This window comes from Salmo salar, chromosome 25, assembly GCF_965601325.2.
Source record: "Salmo salar chromosome 25, fSalSal1, whole genome shotgun sequence".
In the NCBI taxonomy this organism is placed as follows: domain Eukaryota; kingdom Metazoa; phylum Chordata; class Actinopteri; order Salmoniformes; family Salmonidae; genus Salmo; species Salmo salar.
Genome location: NC_138315.1, coordinates 15,535,039 through 15,552,400, shown reverse-complemented (window position 1 = coordinate 15,552,400; position 17,362 = coordinate 15,535,039). Strand labels below are relative to the sequence as shown.

General features: G+C 38.9%; 1 protein-coding gene across 3 annotated transcripts; it reads right to left on the bottom strand.

The window, feature by feature from the left end:
- Positions 1-788: 788 nt before the first annotated feature.
- LOC106586227 (homeobox protein Dlx1a) lies at positions 789-6,612 on the bottom strand. 3 transcript variants are annotated; one of them, XM_014173268.3, is made up of 5 exons: positions 6,523-6,612; positions 6,210-6,432; positions 3,112-3,710; positions 2,630-2,829; positions 789-2,258 (listed from the first exon to the last, which is right to left on the bottom strand). In XM_014173268.3, the coding sequence occupies exons 3-5, from the start codon at positions 3,422-3,424 to the stop codon at positions 2,004-2,006; spliced, it is 768 nt and encodes a 255-aa protein (XP_014028743.1). In that variant the 5' UTR covers positions 3,425-3,710; positions 6,210-6,432; positions 6,523-6,612; the 3' UTR covers positions 789-2,003. The 3 variants fall into 3 exon arrangements, with proteins under 3 accessions (XP_014028743.1, XP_014028744.1, XP_045563643.1); XM_014173269.3 differs by having other exon boundaries at positions 3,112-3,702; XM_045707687.2 differs by lacking the exons at positions 6,210-6,432; positions 6,523-6,612 and having other exon boundaries at positions 3,112-3,829.
- Positions 6,613-17,362: the final 10,750 nt, after the last annotated feature.

Genomic DNA, 17,362 nt, shown 5'->3' with positions numbered 1-17,362 from the left:
AGCGTTTTCACTCAATTGGTCCTTTCCTCGGCTCATCGGGTGCTTCAGAATGTTCTGTAAAAGCGCAGTTAAACCATCAACCCCAAACAAGAGCCCCTTTGAACTTTTCACTTTTACTTATCTACATTTAAACCCCACCCCCACCTCCTCGACCAACCAGTCTGTTTGCAGCACCTGCCTCTCGCCCAATTATTCACTTAACACACACCATTGCTCTCTCCTCTATTCATCGATGAAACGGGGTTTGTTGGAACCACAGAAGCGAGAAAGGACCTTATAGGGGCTAAATGAAACTGAAAAGAAACAAGCACTATATTGTTGAAGGAATTACAATGTTATAGAAACCGACACATGATTAATCGTGTCCAGTCTGAATTGACATGTCTTCAGCATGGCGATATCTAGCACACAGTAAGAGATGATGAAAAACGGATAGGCTTATATATATATATATCCAATAGGCCCCTTAAGCCTACAATAAGCCTACAATACAACGCTGAACAAGAGGCTTCGGCTATGAACAATATTCCTGTCTAAAAGCCTATTCCTAATCACATGTAGGCTATACGGCCGATGCTGCACATTGTAGACTAATGAAAATGAATGAGTAATCATAAAGGCTTTATTTTATTACCTTGTATCTTACCACTGATTTCGTTTTAAATATAACGTCCTGAAGAAATAGCTGTCACCTCGCAAGCCTACATGAACTTGTTTTAGGGTTTTACTTGACTTTCTAATCGTTACCACCCCATGCCTATAAACACAATATTACTGACACGTCATACTGTCCTTTTAAATCATACTTTTTTACTGTTTTCAACAATATGTACATAACTTCAATAAAACAAAGCAATAAATTAAAGTGATCAATACAAAACTAAATATTTCTATAGACTGCTTAACACATTCATCTTAATGAACACACAAAAACCCTATTTCACAATGTATCATTAGGCTACAGCACAAACCAAAGCTGAAAAAAATTCCTATTATATCTTGTCCTTATGTACATCCACCCGCGCAACACATAACAAACAATGACAAACCATGTTTTCATCTTCGGGATCAACTTAGTGCTCTTCTCAAGCAGCCACTCGCCATTTCAACTTTTTCACATCATGTTTGGGGCTCCGTCGTAGAAGAGGAGTTTTGCTTGCATTAGAGCAGCATTTACAACACGTTGTTGTCGTTTCATAAGTCAAACACACCTGCATATTAAATAAACACACAGACTTTGAAAAAACGAAATAATTTAACTTAAATTAACACACAAAACAGCATGGTACCGACATGTGGCGAGCGCAATGGCGCAGGAACGAACTAAGGGACGGACTCGATATTCGATTCCATGCCCATCAAAATGATAAGACTATTAATTGGATTTGCCTACATTCGTTGGCCAAAGTTACATTATAGACCAATGGTAGTTTTGTCTGTTTGAAAGCTAGGTTTTAAGGTCATGGTCAAATCACTATGTTGACCTTCGTTGGAGATGCATGACCTATATCTGATACTTGGAAACGTGCGGCTTCATACGCCATTTTTTTAAATCATAATTGGGATAAGAAATTAAGCAAATCTTAAAATCAAACATAGGAAACATAAATATAGCCTACTCTCACTGACTTGTTACAGCTCAATATATTTACTTTAACACATAGCCTATTAAAATGTCACAAAAGATCATAAGAGCAGCTTGAGGACCCATTTTTCATAACAATTTCCGGTGTCTGTCGGTGACATGAAAGGACTTGTTGCCCTTGGGCGCGAACGGTGCCTTTTCAGTCTCTCGGCTCACAGGGCTCTTGTTCTCTGTCCCGTCGGTCGGTATGAGGAGGCCGACATGTCAGCTGGCAACTTTGGGAGCAAACTCCGGATTACATCTGTGCATGGCTGCAGCGGGCCAGTGCAAGGCCACGCTGGGTGGTTGACCCAACATCTCCTGATATGGGCCATGGTGGTATAGAGGGCGGGGCAGGTCTTTTAGCTCACTGTTATGTTCACATGAGTTGCGGTTGCTGCATAGACTCTTGGTGTGCAGTTGGATACCATGAGGTGTAACTTGGAATGTAAGACCCTGGTGTACCCACGGATGTTTTCACGGTGGTCGGTGAGCTCCAAACCGGTGCTACCGGAGAGCCAGTCGAAGATATGCGACCATTAAACTGGGCTAAAGTGTTGTTGTCAATTGTTCCACCACCTTGCTTCATCAGTTTCTTGAACTTCGATCGCTTATTTTGAAACCAAATCTTTACCTGAAAAGAGAGAGACAATCAAGGTCATTAAGATTGTCTAGTTGGGCAATTTCAAGAAACTCTATACCAGGGGACAGTAAGGCACCATTTTGATTTGGAATGTCGAAATAAGGTTTTGGTAAAAGCTTCGATTTCTTCCCAGCCTCGAAATATTTGTACACTTTTCATAGAACATCAGCATGATGATAATCAATATGAAACATCTGATAAAACCCAACTTTATTCAAAACACGAAGACAGCGGTCTATAACACAACCAAAAAGAGAATAAATAGCCAATGTAACCAATTAGCCTACAATTGTTTAACGTGTTCAAAAGTACATTAAAATGCAAGCGTTAAATAAAAGTAAAGGTAGAAAACGTTGACTTGCCTGTGTTTGCGTGAGTCCCATTGAAGCTGCCAGCTCGGCTCTCTCTGGCAGTGCCAAATATTGAGTTTGTTGAAATCTTCTGTTTAGAGTCTGTAGCTGCATACTGGAATAGATAGTCCTTGGTTTGCGAATCTTTTTCCCTTTCCCATTGAACCGTACCTCTCCGCCTTCTACAACTGTGTTCTTCTCTGTCTCTGGTGCTGAGAAGGGGAGAAAATAGCAAAATTACTCAGGAGACAGCCCGCCAAAGTCGCTGCACAGCAATGCGAATCACAGTGCAAGTTTTACAGGCTGTAGTTTAGGTATAATTACCCTTAATTGCGTACATTGTTTATAGCATTACGCAATAAATAATTACCGAGCTTAATACCCCAACATCTGGGTTGCTTTACCAATCCAACGTTTGCTTGCTGGACCGAAAACAGAAACCAAATGGTTCCAATAACTTTACAGAGACAAAAAGGATGAAGTTGAAAGCTTACCTGTATCTTCTAACTGTGTCTGTGTTAGTGCCGAGCTGTTTTGGTACGACTGCACTGTACTGAGATATGGACTTGAGGAATGGCTGCCGACGGAGTTAACGTATGGATAACCTAAAGATCTAGGAAAAGATGAGGCTGGACTGTACGAGCTCTCGTGTTGAGTATGACCAGCAGAATGTAAACAGTGCATGGAATAGTGTCCGTGAGACATTGAGGAAGGCGACATTTGTTGACTCGGTGGCCCAAATTCCATGAAAACGGGTTTTCCTGTGACAGGGCTATTAAGACTTTCTGGTATTGTAGTCATTGTCATCTCTTCTGGCGGTTCTCTCCTCTTCCTTTTTTGTTTTCTTCTATGATCTCAGTGAAGGATGGATCCCAATTTAAGCTGTACTGATTTTTTCTCTTTCCATTCATAAGAAAATGTAGTTTGTCTCTGTGAAAAGTCTAGGTATGATGCACTGGGTCTAGACAAACTCGCTCAAAGGTTTGAATCAGGGATCATGAATATTCATCAAAGACGGTCGCTGATTGGTCCACTCTATCCAAGAATGATGCCGATTGGCGATCCTGAGGTTGGGTCCTTTGGACCTGATAAACTCAAGAAAAACAACAAAACCTGAGATTCAGCCCTGAGATGTCAATAAAAAAATATTGCTTAGGTAGCAGAGAAAGGTATTAGCAAAATAGACACTGAAATCCTAAATATCTGCTTTAAAAGAAACAACACACAATTAAATCCAGCCTATTTTATAATAATAACAATAACAATAATAATAATAATTCAATTGTTTCTTATAAAGAAATAGCCTATTTTATTATCAATCACAAGTAGGCTATGGTTAGATCCTGTTGTATCGATAGGCCTGTTGTTCATTTAAACATTAAAAAACAGCCTGTATTATTATTATTATTATTATTCTCATTTAAGAACTGAAAATAATAATGTGCTGAGACAGCAGTATGATTACATTGAGGTGTAGCTTTGAGGCGTTATAGGCTTATTTAACAGAAAGGTTATGTTTTATTTCTCATTAGATATTGTTTCGATATCTCAAAGCAAACTGTAATAGATTTACTAATTATTGACAGCGTCTTTAGGTGTTCACATGCACAGATATATTACGTACAGGTCTATTTGATCAAATGCCAGTCTCAAGTGCTCTGAGCCACAGCTGAAGCAAGATGAATTAGCATAACACTAATGTTTCATTTTCATACGCATAATTAGCCATATATTTAACACTCGCAATGGCTCATGGTCTCAAATATCTGAGTCCTGGTTGAATTGATCAATTCAAGCAATGACTAACCTATGTTTCATGCGTAAAATATTGTTGTGAAAATAAACACTTTCTTAAACTTGATATTTGGAAAACCATTAGTCTGTTTCTCTGCAACATTTATCCATATAGGCTATAGCCAGCTAAGTAGAACATACTTGAAAGAACTACTTATTAAGTAGTTTTGCGGGGAATCTGTACTTTACTTTACTATTTATATTTTTGACGACTTTTACTTTTACTTCAATGCATTCCTAAAGAAAACAATGTACTTTTTACTCCATACATTTTTCCCTAACATGCAAAATTACTCGTTACATTTTGAATGTTTAGCAGGACAGGAAAGTAGTCCAATTCACATCCCTGGTCATCCCTACTGTCTCTGATCTGGCGGACTCACTAAACACATGCTTCGTTTGGAAATTATGTGTGTTGGAGCGTACCCCCTAGCTATTCCTAAATTTGAGAAAAAAAAAGAACATTGTACAACCTGTTTTGCCTAATATAAGGAATTTGAAATGATGTATACTTTTACTTTTACTTTTGATACTTACGTATATTTTAGTAATTACATTTACTTTTGATACTTAAGTGTATTTAAAACCAAAGACTTTTAGACTTTTACTCCAGTAGTATTTTACTGGGTTACTTTCACTTTTACTTGAGTCATTTTCTATTAAGGTATCTTTACTTTTACTCAAGTATGACAATTGGGTACTTTTTCCACCACTGGCTATAGCCTTTTATTGCTCTATTCTCCACATGTGCAATCATTTCATGACCAGAAACAAAATGCCTGTAGTAGCCTATATAACGTGCGTTATCAACCTACAAAACAATAATAGTATCTAGTAGGCGTAGATTATCAACCGATGTAAAAAACTACACCCCTGGTCAATTTCCAAATGTTTCATTTTGTGGGTTAAACATATAATTCATTTGAGGCTGCTATTGAAGCATGGTAAAGCAATGTCATTTTTTTTATTTTTATTTTTGAAACATTTTAACAGGTTGTGTTGAGAGTGGAAAATGGAGTGATTATATTTATTATTTATACCTTCATTTCAAATTAAATATCACCCATTTCCAAATTCTTGTCCAGTACATGTTAAATAGGAGTGCATTATGCTATAGCTTTGCTATAATACATATTGGGTGTCCTTTGGCTGCCATAAATGTATTGCCCAGCTCTCACAATATACTAAATGATGCACCCTCAGTTGCCATTAATGGGAAGTAAATCGTTTTATAATACCGTATTAACTATGGCGCGAGCATGCAGGCCCATGCTGTTAGTCATGCAGCCCACACCTCCTCTGTATCTATTAGCGCCTATTAATTGGCCCAGCAGTTGGTAAATCCAAATGGCCTAGAAGATCATGATTTGTCGTGAAATTCAAACAAATCATTTTACAATTAACATTTTTCAATTTACTCTGTAACATAATAATATAGGCTAGTTTAATCGTAAAACAGCCAAATATTAAACATAGTCTCATTCAATTAACATAATTCCCAGCGAGGTTGGTGGGGGGTGCGGCCAGTTTCCCATTACGACTGTAGCCTATGTAGACATGAACAATGCTTTTCAGAGGACGTTTGATTTACCCGAACTAACGACTGACTAAAGATTAGGCCGTTTCCCTTTGTTATTGGCTCAGTTTTCGAAGGACATTTTGTTCAAAAACCACGCTGATCCATAGGCTATAACGGGCACGTTGAACATGTATGGTTACAGTAAGAATACATGAGATCCACATTTCATTCAACATTTAGATGAAGTGTTAACGACGATAGGTCACCATTTTCACTTACTGAATATCGACAATCATGTGATGAAAAAGAAGAAAATACATCCCCAGTATCGGAGATCAGAAATACTCCATTGCGCACCACTCATTGAGGATGACGAAGAAGCAGCAACCATCCAGATCTTCATTTTATTTGTCAATGTGGCCTATGTTGAGTCCTTCTGCTGTGGAGGAGCCGAAAGCAAAAACACCACTAGCCTGTTCCCCCGGCAGCTCAAACTCCTCACCTGAATAACACATTAAAGGCAGTTAAATTCCGTCACTGTGATTATCAACCTAATTACATAATTGAACTCAAAGCAGAACAAGCAACTTACGAATGTGTTTTGAAAATGCGAGCGCGGACATCATGGTGAGCAATGTCTAGTCTGCGATGTGCATCTAACAGTGGATCTCTGGATTTGAAGAATTCTATAAAATATTAACGCTTATAAGGATAACTGGGCTTCTCTCCTTTAAATTGCCCAATTTAAAGCAATTTATTTCTGGAATTACGTTCGAAAAATACTTAAAGGGTTCCTCTATCAACAGCGAAAATGATAATAGTAGTACAACCAATAATTATCATCTTCCAGAACAGAGGACAGATTTTTATGGGCACTTGGTGGGTGCGACTGATAACTGTCATTATTTCCCCCCGATTATAGTATCTGCAAACTGGAATTCTGAAGATGAACATGCGTGTTCTTAGCAATAGGCCTACATTTCAGACCATTAACAGATGGAACATAGATTTAATTCGAAGGGGGAAAAAGCATGAAAAAGAGACATAATCACAATTGCATTTCACTGACGAAAATGCCAAGTAGGCCTAGTCTAAAACATATTCATATTTACATATAATAACATGCATCATTCTTTACCATTAATATTGCCTTTCTCAAACGGCATTGTAATTCGCCTTGTTTACAATAATATTTCATTTGTCAAAATCCACAATAGCCCACTCAGGGAGCAAATATTTCTTTGCATTTCATGTGACTAACTCTTTCATTATTTTCAACCTATATTTTGATTAAGAATAACAAAGAACAATACAGGACATTTTTTTTACTAAACACTATTGTAACAATCAAACTAACTGCAACTCCAAATGAAAATATGACAGCTTCCAGGATCGCTGCTGACTTGGAGAAGCATTTAATAACGTGCCTCAGCCTTTACATTCTTGGCTCCTGCAGATGGAAGTACCTTGTAATGGCCAGTCTTACAGGACTTCTTCATCTTCGGTTGGAATCATGGCATTGCTCTAACTGGCCTACACTAAAAACAAAGCCCTATGTGCATGGAAGCATCAGTGAGAGAGAGAGAGTTTAACGAGACAGGACTCATTAGCAGCGAGTAGCTCTATGGCAGAGTGTGTTTTAACACCTGCTGCACTCCACCTGAGGGTTAGCAGCCAGTGCTGAGGCTGAAGGGTGGAGGGAGCAAGGCCTGAAGTGTCCCCTACTTCATTTCAGCCCTCTGACGGAAAACCCTCTCTAACTACCCATTCCAACCTACATTTGAACAGTCGCCAAATATGCATGCTGTGGCTCTGGAAGAAATTCGTTTTTTCAAATGAATCTTCTCAGTACCTATGGGGCTTGCTAAACTAATTCACTTATTTTGCTTCAGATTTACAAGGTCCAGGGTAAATGGAAGTAAATGTCAATGATTAATTACTGTTGTTGGTGGCACAGGACACTCCGTTCTTTTTCATTTCCTCTGTTGAAGGGAGGGAGACACGCTATCCATGGCAAATCTGAACCATGATTTGAACAGCTGATATGCTGAATAACTTAACTCTCTAAGCTGACCATCTATTGCAGATGCTAATGTTGTTTTCACGAGGTGACCGTTTATTATGAAGAATATCTGAACAACGTTGTCAAATGCAGACAATATAATGCTTACTTGTTTTTGTTCAGTTTGAATAAATAATGTATTAGCAACATTGCCATATCATGCTGGACAGAGTGATACTTTATGGATATCTGCTGAATACTTACTTACGTTAAATAGGAAGAGGAGATAATTATGTCCCATTTCAAAACATTCACGAAATTGGTTCCATGTTTTCTTAAAGATTGCACAATCAGTCTAACAGTAGTTGAGGGATATTGATGTATATCCGTTCCAAGTTCCTTCTTCTTCTTTCCTGTGTACTCCATTTCCTGCTTCTTGTTCCAATGCACGTGAGTCTCTTGATGTGTAGTACACAGTTCTCTGTGTTCTGGACACAATCTTTCTGTTTATATGAAGATGTAGTTTCTGCAAACATATCCACACTGTACACTTCTAACAAGCCAGGAGTACTAGAGACTGCTCTGAAAAAAAACACCAACTTTGTTAAATCAAATGTATTATGAGAAAATTGAAAATGTCATCATTTGTTATGTATGTATTTGATATACTTTGTCATCAATGAATATTGCGTTCATTATTTTGTACTGATGCTGTCTTTATGCAGCGTTTAAAAAAGATGAACTGAACAGCAACATACATCTACATTACTGAACTGCAACATCATGATCCATTTGCCAATAATAGCAAGAAAAAAATGACTGTATATTTCTCTAACATCCGCAATAATGCATTGTTTTATCAGAGTTCCAATGCTATTGACCCGTGATTGATATCTGTCTGATGTCTAAAGCATGCTGCTGATAAAACAAAATGGTAACTTAACAAAATATGATCAATCCAATGTGAACAGATCCTCGGGATGGTATTTCCCCCAGCTCCCTCTCTGCCCTTGGAGGTCCTTGCCTTCTTGTAATTTGCTGCTTCGCTGAGCACCAACTAGACGAATTAAGCCAACTTTAGAAATGTATTTTCCTGTTCAATTTAGCATCAAAAAGTGAATTGCTTTGGATTTACTGAATGTTACGTTGTAAACAGATACTGAATTAGGATGTAAAGGACATTCAAATGCAATACAATTCAGAAAGTGCTTGAACTATTATGATGAGAAGTCATGATTACTTTCTAAAAATGCTTATTTGTTATGAAATGGTACCATTTCTATAACAAGATATTCTGTGTTTGAAATATTTTTTTTATAATAAACTGAACAATGTGCCAACTATCAATTGTCCTTTATTTCAGTTATTTCAAACAGAAGGCATGATAGAGTATTTACATTTTCTCAAGTATCAAACTGTATATATATGTATATCACAATTCTATTACAAAATAAAGAGTGAGGATTCAGAGCAGTATACCTTCTCTGATCAGCCATGTCAGTGAGTCACACCTGAACTCGAGAGCACATCCAGATAGTCTTGTACCCTTAACAATCAATTCTGGGTTTTTGAATCAGTCCAAGTGGTTAATGAAACTGTGATAATGAATGCTATTTATCATATTATGCATGTTTCCTTTATATTTCTTAGGCTGCGTTTAGACCGGCAGCCCAATTCTGATAATTGTTTCACTAAATGGTCTTTTGACCAATCAGATCAGCTCTGAAAAATATCTGACGTGAAAAGATCTGATGTGATTGGTTAAAAAGACCAATTAGTGGGGAAAATAAATGAATTGGGCTGCCTGTCTAAACGCAGCTAAATAAACTCCTACTCTTTGATAGCCGTTTGTTGGACTGGATGAGTTGTTGGCTGTAGTGAGCCAGTTCTCCAGAGGGACATGGAGACAAGATGGACTTGTTTCTCCTGGGTGAATCAAGAAAGACCTAGCAATCACACTGTGGGTCAGTCTGAGTTTCTGCTCTTACATCTGTCTGAGGCACTTCCTGATGTAGTTAGATCAACTCCAATCAAGAATAAAATTACACCAAACAAGCACTGCATGGCTCTTAAAATCTCAAAGCAGTAATACTGTCTCTATAAATCTGTATTTGAAATAGTCAGTATCTCAACATCTGATCAACTGTGGTTGGGTTATTTTTTGTGTGCTTTTGTTTTGGTGAAAATTATACACAAAATAGCATCTGTCAAAGGTTGAATAAATATGCAGGTTTTTCATCTAGGGTTTTCAAAGATTTGATTTTAAGCTTTCCCAAGCATATAATATCACTTTTAAACAATATTTTCATTGTTATGTCAAGGTTGAGTATTTGCCTGGCTAGGCTGGTGGAATTTTAGCAGAGTACCACATCAGTCTTGGAAGATCAGCCAGACATAATTGTCTCCAGACACTGCAAGTAACTGACACCTACACACTGAGAAATATTACGTAGACAGACCGACTTCCCTTTTGCCGTCTTCTTCAAGGGGTTTTCTTAGAGAGAAGAAGAGAAGGCTCATTTAGGCATCGTATTGGAGTTGTCTGAAGCCCTATCCCACACTAAACCACTGAAGTCCTTGGACATATTATGTTGGAGCAGAATAAGTTAAATGAATACAGCTAGCTACATATTTTCTTAAAATATTATGATATTCTCTGACATGAAAAATTATAAATTGGAAGTCCCTCTGCCCCCTCGCCTCTGATGATCAGTCCAGCTCCCTCACCTGAGAATCTGACAAGCCAAGGGTCACACTGTGGCAACCCACAATGGACTCTGGGTAAAACGCTGCTCCCCATTACTGCAGCAGCAGGGGTCAGTGGGTGGTGGCAAGCCTCCAACCCGCCTGAAATTGGCCACAAAATGACCAATTACCTAAAAGTATAGCTGAAAAAAAGTGGATATCGAAAAATATGTCTGTTACTTAATTCAGTAAAAAAAAAAAAAAAAAAAAACAGTCTTGACACTTTTGATGTTTTACAGTTCTAGCTGTTGGCTTGAAGTTGAAAATAACTGGGAATCCTAATCCTTAGACTAATCAGCAACAGGGCTGTCACCAGGGTTTGAGTTTTAGTGAGGCCCTGCATTTCTATAGGCTTACAGTTAAAAACTTTAAAAATGCTATTTGGAGAACAGCAAAAACAAGCAAATATGACCCCAGCCATTATCACCTTGGTTGCGGCATCTCTAGTAGCCGATTTAAGCTGCCTCCGAGCTGGGGTAGTTTGTTTCATGTCTAAGACCCTCGGCCTGTGCCGCGAGAGGGCGGAGCTAACCATTTGAGAGGTGAATGTGCTGCTAAAAAGGCAAATCCGGAGGACGTAGACGAACATAACCAACAAACCGCTGTTCATGATTCCACTCGTTCGCAGAGGCAGGCCCGATTAGAACTCGGTCAGATCCAGAATAGCCCAAGCGTTCAGAGCTTTGATCAACGTTGGGAGCAATATTTAGACGTTGACTCGCAATTTCATTTCATTATGTACAACATATTTGTATTAGGCCTATTATATATATATATATTTATTTATATATTTTTTTATTACAGAGGTCCGGACCTCGATGTCCTCATATGTAGTTACGGTCATGAACAGGAAATACATCCATGAGTTATCAATAAAGAGTGCCATTGGGAGTGAAATGTGATTAACTGTGGGGTCTTCATGATCTTAATGTAATGAATGAAAGCAAAATATATTTTATTTTAGTAGAGGGGCAAGTCATACACAGGATAATGTGACAGGGTAAACTATCTGTTGAATTTTCTGTGACCCATGTGAAAACAATGCTTAATTATATGGATGCAAATGTATGTCTCACTGAATTTATTTCCTCACAAATGGGAATCATGCAAATGTCCTAATTAAGTCATTTGCCATGGAGGACTAGGCTGCTGCCTGGAGTTCAGCTGCCTCGGTGCCTTCATCTGGCACCTCTTTCTAGTTTTTGTTAAGAGTTAAGTCTCCAACAAAGACAGGAAGGAGGTCAGCACTCAGCCAACACCTGAACGTGCTCCCTTTTTTGTGTTCCCCTTGATCCCCACAGTCCGTGCCTGTCATTAAGTCTTAATGATGGAAAATTGTCATGTTGATACAAGTCTCTTACTCTCCCTCTCTCTTCTTTGTATAAGTAGTAGGTGGAAGCTCCATTTGTTACAAAGTTCTTTGTGACTAAAAGCAGTGGACGGTGCATTTGTGCTGGGGAAGAAAAAAGGCCCTAGATGCTCTTTCCATAGCTGGGATAATTATTCCTACTGTGACCTTAATGATTCGCACTGTTCCCCCCTGCATTTCATCCACGTGCCAGGCCCTCAGTGGAGCCCGGAGTCAGGGAATATGAAAAACCCATATAATGAAACCATTTTGGCTGATGGAAAAAGGCTACTGAAGCTGCACTTGCTACAAAGACTGCTCAATTATATGAGTAATTGTGATAATTTCCCTTCCATTCATGGCTCTTTCTGAAAGGTAAAAAACAGACGCTGAAAGGGAAATTACTTGGACAATATAGAGTGTGAAATGGCTACAACAAAAAAGATGACTGTAAGAAAGTGTAGGACTATAAATAAATATGTTAAGTAGGACCATATAAATACACCCCTCGAAAGCTAGCAAACAAAGACATAAATAAAGACACACACTCTCTCCCTCCCTCACACTCACAGACATACACAAATACATATGTAGACAAATGACCATTGAATAACAAGATTTTTTAAAAAGTAGATATGCAGCTGCCTGAAAATTAAACCTCTCTCTCCTTCCTATTGACAAAATTTCAGCTCCTGCAAATGCGCTCTAATAGTTAGCTATCATTTGTTGTTTTGTGACAGGAAAAGGATAATTACCTCGCTGAGATGCAGGAGGACTGACATGACCTTTAGCCTTTGCCACGAATGCAGGAGGCTTGATAGAAAGCCTGAGGAATAATTGAGTGCTTTGGATTTTCTTTATATTGCAGAACATGTTTTGTTCAATGCAACACAGGAATAGCAGTGTTGTAGAGTGCATTAAACCCAGGGTGTTCATAAATACGATGCTCCCTTTCCTATCAACTCTGCCTTTTCGAAAAACTCTGATATGCATTAAAATGTCGATTTCATCACACTAGCAGGCAGGAGAGACAGTGAAATATGCATTACTTTTTGTTTCCCAGTGGGGGTCGGATTAAACATTTCCTCCCCACAGAAAAGATAGAAAAGATTCTTGGCAAGCAGGAGCCAGCCTATAATTTCAGTCTCTGTGGAGAAAAAGTTCATTGTGCTACAGTAAATGGCCAACATACATCTTGACAACAGTAGACCTTCTGAATTCAAGGATCATCATTTCATACAGTGCACCTTTATTCTTAGGAAAAATGCTTGCAATAAATGCATGATCCACAAAGCGAATTGAAACAATTTAGAGAAAATTATTCAGCGAAAGAAATAAATGCTTGCTCTCCTCAGAATCACAATGCCCTGTCCAGACTGAACAACTAAACAATAAATACAATGTTTGCATGTCTTGCCAGTGTACCCTACTACCCTACTATTCTGTAAATGTTAAACTGTTCAAAACAAATGTTATAACACATTGAGTGATTGAGCAATAACTACCCCATTGCTATCAATGGTTGATTACTCTTTCTTATTATTTTTTCTGACTAGCTGACACCTGGATGTTGTCCATTTTGGGATGTTAGTAGACCCTCACAAAACTGCAATTTATTCAGACAAACCTTAAACTGTTCCCACATGTATGGCTGCTGACCCCTTAGGCCCTGTAATCTGGGATAAATCTTTCCAGGCAAGGCAAGAAACATTACAGCCTGGCAGCTCAAATGCTTGTATCACACTCAAATGATGAGTCTCTGTCACCAACTATGTCATCAGCTTCATCCCAAACCCCCAATAACTTCTGTCCCATTGAGCAGCCTGTGTGCTTCCTGGCCAGCCAGTCAGAGACCCCCTGGTCCCACCTGATTGTGCCTCTGATGACATGTAGAGGGGTGTCCAGCTCACAGGCGCCAATAGCCTAGTCCCGCCACCAACACTCAGCTCCCAGCATCCCCCAGCAGCCTCCCGCAGCGCTTCTCCTGACAGCCACCAGAAACGTCTCCAACTTGTCAAGTCGCCATGGTAATAGTCCAGAAAAAGAGAATAGTACAAAGACTGGGCATACTCAAGCAGGAATGCAGAAATGAAAAGCCTATGAGAACACTGACGTTCACAATGTTCACAGTTTGAAGAAATAGAGAGCCTTGAAGCCATACAGTATTTCACCTATGGGCTGCGAAAAGCTTGTTTCAATTTCTTTTGCCATTGTTGACTTTTATGTTTAAATTGAAATCTGTCAAACATTATATAGGGTAGATCAGGGATAGTGGTAACACTCTCAATATCTCCAATCAGGAACAAGCTAGAATAATTTGACTCACTTTGCACACTTGGGCCAATCTGTCCTGAACCCACATGCAAGCAGTGAAGTCTTTGTAAAAAACTACACATTTTATTAGAAAAAAATTAATTTTTTAGGTGGGAAAGTCATTTTTAAGTAAGGAATATGTATTTTTGATAGCACTGGCTGCATTGTACTTAGAATTAACACACTTCCATCTGGTGTATCACCAGTCTTTGTAAATATATTTGATGCTAGTTTTCCATGCTAAAGTTGGAGCATTAAGCTAAAATGTGGAGCAATGTCATGGCTGCTAAGGTTGGGGTGAATTATAACACAAAATGTTACAACTATCCAGTGGTGACCCGTCATTCTGCCCCACCTGTTTTGAGCCCCAGATTCTTATAAAAAAAATAATAATACTTTTTCTTTTTGGGGGGGTTGCCTGTTTTGCATGTTATTTTTGCATTAATACGTGTCACATATCAATTTGCAAACAATGTAAAAATCATTGAGTTAACAAAGCTGCATACAAACATGGTCTCTTTTTTGCTTTCTTGAGTAAGGCAGCTCCAAAATGCAGGTGTTTCAGCCTAGCTCAGTGCTTTCTGTGGTGGTGGGGCAGCCAGCGGAAAATACGGAGCATAGGGGTTGGTAATGTTCTCTAGTTGCGCCCGTGATTGGCTCAGTGTCTGTCACTCATTAGGACATTACCTCACTGCCAAATTTAAGGGTAGAGTTTGAAAATTCAAGCCCCTTGGGTGCTGCCATAGAGTTACATTAGAAGTGCCCATCCAAAAAGGCTCAAGGTCATTGGCCACAGATAAAATGACGTGAAATCACTTTATATCTACAGTAGCTTTGATTCGACTGATCATATCAACATCATACTTTCAAAATCTTAGCTAGCAGTCATCATCATGAATCAAGTCAACAATCTACTGGCAAATCCATTTTAATCCTTGTCATATGAAGAGAAATAACGAAGAGAAATTATAGATCAAATGTATCGGTGCTCATTGGCCATTGGACATAAACATTACACAAATCGCAAATTCAAAAATAAGAGGTTTGGAAGGAATCAGTGGCCATCTGCAAGCAGAATCTTAGCTAGAGTGGCTGTGTGGTCCCAAGTCTGGGTTCAAGGGTCTCTTTTCCAATCTTAAAATGATGAACATTCAACATTGGCCATGCTTTCAATCCAGCATGATTTCTGCCGTGCTCAAAATAACTGTTAACTCGGAAATGGAAAATCTCACTTCAGTGAGTTTACGACAACTGGGAACTTGGGGAAAAAACAAGCTCCGACTGGGAATAGAAGTTTTGAACGATCATCCAACTCGGAATTGTCAGTCGGGAACTCGCGCATCTTTCTAGAACTACGACCAGCAGATCACTGACGTCATCTTGATTCAACCTTGTTTTTTTCCGAGTTCCCAGTTGTCTTGAAAGCACCATAAATCCAGAGAATGCCAGATTTTGAATACAATGTTTGATGCCAAAATTTGCCCACGAAGGACTGCCTTTCACCTTCCTGTTCAAGTGAGCACAGCACAACAAGGTGAGTCCAAAAATGTCTTGTATGCTGCTGCATAATTGATGTAACATGCCAAGGAGATAAGTATACTGTTGCTAAGAAAGTAATACTAAGTGTATGTTGTGTAGTAAGTTGTTAGTAGCCCATGTGCCTCACCCTAATCATTCGGTCTATTTTCCCCTCTTAATTTCGTGACTTGGTGTACAGGAAGGAATACTGTAAGAATGGCCCATGTTCTGAATTATATTGCTGTACATTTCAAAAGTGCTGAACAAATAGTTATATTGACGACGTGTGTCTTAGCTCGCTCATTAATGTCTTCATCGAAGTTACGGATTGCCTCTTATCCACTTGTCGTCCCCTTATGCCATAGTTTATACATCTCAATTGTCAGTAGAATCCACATTTGTTTAAGCAAGTCAGCCATATCAGCTATGTTTTTTAAAAGGCAGTAAATGAGGCTGAATGAACTGTTTTGCTGCCAGACAAGGTTCCACTGATAGCCAGGTGTAGCAGTGGTAAGGTGTTGGGACAGCTTTATGTAGGCCATAACAGTTTGTGGGCACCGTTTGTCACTGTTACAGTGCAATTCATGTATTGTTTAGTGTTGTGTTGTGTAGTGGCTTTGCTGGCATGCATCCCAAATTTTGTTTGTTTGCCCCACCAAGATTTCCAAGCTAAAATCGACACTGCGACTATCCCGAGTGAGATGTGGGTGCAGTGCTTTGAAGCACACAAAGTTGTAGGCCCACAAAGGATGCACTCCTAGAGGACAAGTGTACATGTTTCACAACTGTGAATCTGAGTGAAGAGGCTTCCAATGGGTGTACACACACGCACACACACAAACTTGCAAAGTCAAGTGTGAAAACACACAAGCAATATAACAATGATTGGTTTAGTTCAGCTGTTTGCGTAAGACATTCAACTGAAAATAAAATGCCATAAGGTTTGTGAGTTAAGTCGTTTCTGGGTTAAGAATAGTGCCACATGATGTGTCATCAATGGTAATGTTCTTCTGATATTTCTTCAAATGCTCAATGAACACATTTATTGCTAAGTTGCAGGTTATGATTTATGCATTTCCTGAAAATGTTCCATTTCACCCCAAGCAGTGTTACAACTGACCCTGGAGGTGGGGTAAATTGTAACATTTTACTCCTCGTACATGAGACAAAGTCACACCTTGTCTGTTTGATTTAGAAAGACAATACCTGTACCTATTTGTAGCAGACAGATGGAAGTTGGTTGTGTCATATTTGACTGTAGTAGCTCAAACAATCTCTGAAAAATGGACAAAAAGATGAAAAGGGTTACAACTGTATCCGGTCTCCCCTACTGTAAGTCTCTCAAGATGGGTAAATCACAACAGCTTTTGATATTTCCAGGCCACTGCTAACTTGTAACACTACCGGCTACCTCTAGCATGGTTTATTTGTCTAACACATAAACAAAATACAAACATCTCAAGGGGTTCCATTCGGCTTGCCTGACATGAATTGATGATTGAGATA

Bases quoted from the DNA above. Each gene is read 5' to 3' on its own strand.
- LOC106586227 (XM_014173268.3), bottom strand. From the start codon at position 3,424: ATGACAATGACTACAATACCAGAAAGTCTTAATAGCCCTGTCACAGGA. The intron at 2,830-3,111 runs GTAAGCTTTCAA...TCCCCTTCTCAG, and splicing joins GACACAGTTAGAAGATACAG to CACCAGAGACAGAGAAGAAC. The intron at 2,259-2,629 runs GCAAGTCAACGT...CTCTCTTTTCAG, and splicing joins TGGGACTCACGCAAACACAG to GTAAAGATTTGGTTTCAAAA.